At 41.8% G+C, this 5,617-nt stretch overlaps 1 protein-coding gene and 1 pseudogene across 2 annotated transcripts; both read right to left on the bottom strand.

Moving 5' to 3' along the window:
• Positions 1–1,451: 1,451 nt before the first annotated feature.
• TEOVI_000125500 (uncharacterized protein) lies at positions 1,452–1,982 on the bottom strand (the record flags this gene model as incomplete). The annotated part of the gene is made up of 1 exon (XM_067224502.1): positions 1,452–1,982. The coding sequence occupies one exon, from the start codon at positions 1,980–1,982 to the stop codon at positions 1,452–1,454; it is 531 nt and encodes a 176-aa protein (XP_067080603.1).
• Positions 1,983–4,269: 2,287 nt separating this feature from the next.
• On the bottom strand, positions 4,270–5,612 carry TEOVI_000125600:pseudogene (annotated as a pseudogene). Its single transcript is given in 2 exon segments — positions 4,270–4,296; positions 4,299–5,612. Coding segments are annotated over 2 exon segments (1,341 nt in total).
• Positions 5,613–5,617: the final 5 nt, after the last annotated feature.

Genomic DNA, 5,617 nt, shown 5'->3' on the forward strand with positions numbered 1-5,617 from the left:
CGTGTTACGTTTGAAGCTGCGTACAGTCCGTCTTCAACCCCTTCATTGCCTTTATTCGTTCCTTAACAATATTTCTCATGCATTCCATCACGCACTAACTGTCCCACTCACTCACATACTCTCATTGCACCCTTAGCCTTGTTTTCAGTGTTTTTACATCGGATTTTCTTTTAGTTTAAAACTACACCTTTTTATTATATTATTATATTCGCACTCACAACACTCATCTATCATAATCATCGCTATTATCATTATTATTATTATTCCAACCCCAACTAATATACACATAATAAATAAAATAAACAAAAATAAATAAAGTAAAACAAATTATAATAGCACTCACTTCACATATGCTATCAACTTGCTGCTTTCCGCCAATTGAGCTTTATCTTTCCAAATTTTCATCTTTTAAAAAAATATGTATATTTTGAAATAGTCAACACAAAGTTTTCAAATATAAAATATTTAGCAAATTTCATAAAATTGAGCAAACATTCTTAGAATGCTTAAAATGCTACCAAGTTCACAAACGCAGCAGCTGTCAGAGAGAATTTTTTATTTTCAAGGATATTGGAATCTTTGCAAGTTTCACTTTCCCATTTTCAACCAGCTTCCTTCTTGCAGGCATCCTCCAATTTACCCGTGCAAGTTAAAGTAGGTTTCCCATCTTTCCCTTCTGTTTCTTGGTTTGCTTCTTGTGCCTCTTTTTTGGCTTCCTCACTCAATGTGCAGTTTTCGTCTTCGTTTCCTTTGGGATTAAAAAAGCGCTATGACAGTTGAGTGGCTTTAGACGTATCCTGTCAGTTGTAGATCGAGCAGTCGTTGCTTAACTGCTTATTATGATAATCTCCTGCTTCTGAATGTATCTCTTTTTAGATTATTTCACCTTTGAAAGCAAATCGTATCGCGCAGCGAAACTACCACGAGCCAGAGTTTACAAAAAGGAAAACAATTTTTGAAGCCGCGTGCAGAGCAAAATGCCGAGCTGAAATTCACAAAAGTGAAAAGAAAACAACTCGGGTCGATTCTTCAGGTGAAAAATATGAAGATAAAGACCCCCGTTTCTTGAATAAGTGTCAGGGTTGACGTAAAAAGAAGCTGCTGCATCACATAAAAATAATAAATTTAAACTTTAATCCAAGTAACCCTCTCTAACCTCCCTATATATCCTCCTACTTTCTTTGTGCTTACACTGCTTGGGTTTTTGTAAAATAAAAATCAAAAAACTGAACAGATAAAAAGAGAAGTTTTTTAGTCATCAAAAAAAATTTAGCCGCGCAGGAAGTCAAAAATTTTAATAATTTATCGGTCGAATTTAGGTGTTAAATATATCAGAAAATTTTAGAAAGGAAAAATCGAGGGGGGAAATTCTTTTAAAAAAGCAAGGACACAAATGCAGAAACAATCGGGGCGAAGTGTATGTTTACAAGAAAACTACCATTTAGGCACATTTATTTATCTGGTTCAGGCTCATTATCTTTACCCTTCCTCCATCTACAGGTAGCTGGTTTGGCTGCTGTGTTCACTGCCTCACAAGATTTCTGATCCTGGTGACTGGAGCAGTCAGTTTTCCCATCTTTCACTCCTGTTTCTTGGCTTGCTTTTTCTAGCTCAGATTTCACCTCCTTTTTCAGTGTGCATTTTTTACCCATGGCTTTGCTGTTGTCAAAATGGCAGTTTTCTGTAGCGTTACATTTCTTGGCCTCGCTATCTCCTATCGCATTGCAAGCTTCTTCTGGATTTGATGCGCCCCTGCGGCAACTTTCTTGGGCTGCTTCCTTGTCACTTTGTAGGCTCCGGACCTGGGCCTGGCTACCGATTATGTAGTATGAAAGTGTCCTTAGTAATCGCTGATCGTCTGTCAGAGTTGATGCCTTCACTGTTGTTCCAGCACTTTTTGTTACCTCTTCAATATTGTCGTTGCCGATCTCCGTCCACAGTTTGATCAGCTTTGTGTCGTCGGTTCCCAAAACGGTCTCCATTATCTGTGCTGCTTCTATGTCGTCTTTGGGTTTAGCAGCTTCTGGCCGAGTTGCAGTTAGGAGCAAGTTTATCTCTTTTTTTTTATGTTGTTTCTTGTTGCTACCATTGTAATTAGCGTCTGCTCATCCCTCGGATTTTCTGCGTCTGTAAGCTCGTTTATTACATGGACGTCATGGTGTGCTGCTGTGTAAATGTCTGTTGTGCCTCTAGTAGCTTTGTTTTTGTTGGCGTTACGTCCTGCTGCTGTGACGGTGTCGACGGCGCTTACCGTGAGAAGGCCACCTAATAGCTTTGTGTTTTGCGCATAAGTGTGGGTGTTTTGCGTGCTGCCCACCTTTAGGAAGAGACAGACGCTGCTCTTTCCACTGTCGACAGTGCCGCCCCCACTTAGTTGCTTCAGCGCTGGGAAGCCATCGTGAGTTACTACGTCCGCTGGTACCTTGGCAGCATCTGGTGTCACCTCCAGGTCAGCTGTTGTGCACTTTGTTAGATCTGCATCGCTGCCTGCTCCGCCGCTACCGCTGCTGTCTAGCAGACAATAGCCAGTGCCGATTTCGGCCTGCTTCAGCAAGTACAGTCCTTCCATTATTCGCCCCTGTAGTAATGCCGTTGTTGTTGCGGCCCGTATGGTCAGCGCTGCTATGGCGTCTATTCGGTCGGCGAGTCTCCTAGCTTCTCCTTGCAATAAGGTGCTAATGGCAAGAATTGTGAGAGTTTTGTTGTGGTTGTTGGCCGAAGCTGCGTACGCCGTAAGTTTTAATGCTGCTTGTTCCGCAGTCTTTGCGTCTTTGGCCAGTGTTTGTAGTATTTTTGCCGCGCGCTTTGGTGTTTTTTTAGTTTGTCCGCTACCTTACAGGCAAGGTTACACGCAGCATATTTAAGGGGCCGTTGTGCGCCGTGGCTGCATACAGCCAATGTGTAAAACATTAATGCGGCCACTGCAACATAAGCATGCGCGCTTGTTTTCTCCATATTTGCTGGTGCAGCTCTAATTATCAATTTTTTTGTAGTTTTATAGTGCTGAAGCAATTTAATTTGTAAGAGTATTTGAAGGTTCGTGGAGTTCGCTAAAGACTAAAAGGGGAAGCCCCTCCCCTAAAATAAAAAGCTAACGATCGCGCTTCGCTTCTTCACCTCTGTCAGGTTTCAGCGTATGTATTAGTCATACGATGGCTGTCGTTACAGGTACCCACGGCAATGTCTTCTGCTCCGAAGTATCCATTTTTATGCTGCACCGTTTTCGTCGCTTTTTGCCCTACCATTAACAGGCACAAACGCTTCGCGAGGAATGCTGGCTGCGCAGCAGCAGACTTTAGTGGATGCCCTTGGTATATTCCAAATTTCAATGCACATACACTTACAATATTATAACACACTTCTCCCCATCAGACACATAATATACTCTATTTTCTAGCCACTCTGCTATCCAAGTGAAAAACATGTATTGGATTTTTGAACCGTCACCGCTACATAAATTAAGTGTCTGACATCAGTATCCGCCATCAGAGTCACAATTACAATCGTTAACGTGTCTTCTTATGCCTCTATCAATTTTTGTGCCAAAATAAGGTATTGTTGACTTACTTCTGATGTATTATTTACCTATATAATTGCGCGGCTTTTACTGGTTTTGTCGCGCACATTCATATTTTCCTTCCTTATTTTGTCTCTTCTGCAGAATCTTCGGATGACGTGTGGAGCCTATTTGGCCCATACAGTTAACTTTTTCTCTGCCTCCTTGTCTCCTTCCCATTTTATTGTTTATTATGATGTTCATATCAATGTTTGCGTGTTAAAGTAAGTGCATTCCATCTTATTTTCTTTTTTTTTCTCTGGCTTTCCTATAATAATTATACTTGTAGTGTTCTCTCAATCATTTCCACTTACTCACTCACACACTACAACTCCGCTGTTGTTTTAAATACTTCTATTCCGTCCGTCCATTTAGTCAGTATCACTATTGCTTTTATTATAATATTATTATATATACACTCACAACACTTTTATATCACTGTTATTACTATCATTATCATTATTATTATCAGTATTGGTATTATAACACTAACTAATATGGATAAACTAAACAAAGTTAAAATAGCGTTTATTTTTTTACGATAATTTTCACACATATTTGCACCCATAGAGCGCTATGAGGCACATTTTACAAAATTTTTATATAGTTTAAATTTAAGTTTTCACTTTTTATTAAAAAGTTTTATAAGATGTCAAATTTATCAAGTTTCATAAATTTCATAACAATGAGCAAAAAATTCTTTTGAAACTTTATTATAGAAGTATAAATGCAAGCAAAAGAGGGCCTTATGAATGACAAATGAACTGCTTCCCGTGGTGTTTGTAGTTTTACCATCTGTCCCTGCTGATCCCGTTGTAGTGCTCACTTTAGCCTTGCACTCCCCATCTTTTAATTCACACCCATCTTTGTTGTTGCATTTAGTTTCGTCTTTTTCTCCCTTGCACTCTTTTGATTTTTTGTTATACACTGTTTCTGATATGTTCTTCATTTTCTCTGCCGTTTCCAGTTCCCGCTTCATTCTTATTCCTTCCATTTGGCTGAGAGATGAGTTTGCTGCTTTTTCTGTTGTTATGCTGGTAATTTTCTTTTTTTCCTGCTTGCCTTTTTCTCTTGTTGGTGTCGTGTCTGCCGCCAAATCTTCTTCAAAACTAGCTTTAAATGCGTCGCTTACGAATTTGCTCGAAATCCAATCCGATATTTTTTGACCCTCCGCTCCGCTTTGTGGGTCATCTGTGGTCTCGAATTTGGGGAGACAGTTGCGTATTGTGCGGCGCACTATTGGGTTAGCCTTTAGAGTCGGTCCATTTAGGGCTGGCATCGATTCTGGCGTAACGTCGACTATTAGTGCTTCACAGAGTTTCTGGGCGAGTGTTTTTGGGTGATTGGCTGCGTCCTGTGGAGATGCGGCGTCATTGGCACACGCTCCACGCTTCTCGTTCGATTCGAAGAACTGAATTTGTGTCTGCGTTGGCTTTGTCGCCCAGTTGCCGTGCGTGAATTCGACCTTGCCGCTGCTGGCATGCCACGTGCAGCCGTTAAGGACCGTGCCCTGGCTGCCGGTGCTGCCGCCGCTGCAGCCCGAATCGTGGGCTAGGACCAGAGTCTTTGCTGGGACGAATTCGTGTAGTTTTGCTGCCTCCGTTAGTTTCATCCTGAACAGCTTTGCCGCATCTGGCCTTCCGTGTTTATATTCTGGTGTTGTCTCTGGCGCTGCCGGCTTGCAAATCTGGTTACCGGCCGCTTTCGTTTCAATGTTTATAGTAACTGTGTGGCTTGCTTTAGTGTGACTGGCGTCCGTTTTCGCCCCTACTACTGTTGTCGCCACCGCTATTGCCGCTTGGGCTATACCGATCTGAATATTTATCCTTTGCTGCGCTTCCCGCATAGCGGTCGTTGCTACCGTGAGTTTGTGTTCGTTTTTTTCTTGGGCTGACTCTGCGAGAGCCATAATCGCCAGCCTGCTGCAGATGTCTTCGGCCACAATTGCTTTTGCCGCTGCCAGCCTGTATTTGCGCGCCAAAGTTTTTGAGTCAGCGACTGCTGTCCTCAGCGGCCCGAGTCGGACTTCAAGCTGTTTCCTAAGTTCTTTTAGGTAGTCGA

The sequence above is a fragment of the Trypanosoma equiperdum genome, assembly GCF_001457755.1.
Source record: "Trypanosoma equiperdum strain OVI genome assembly, contig: ctg_335, whole genome shotgun sequence".
NCBI lineage: Eukaryota > Euglenozoa > Kinetoplastea > Trypanosomatida > Trypanosomatidae > Trypanosoma > Trypanosoma equiperdum.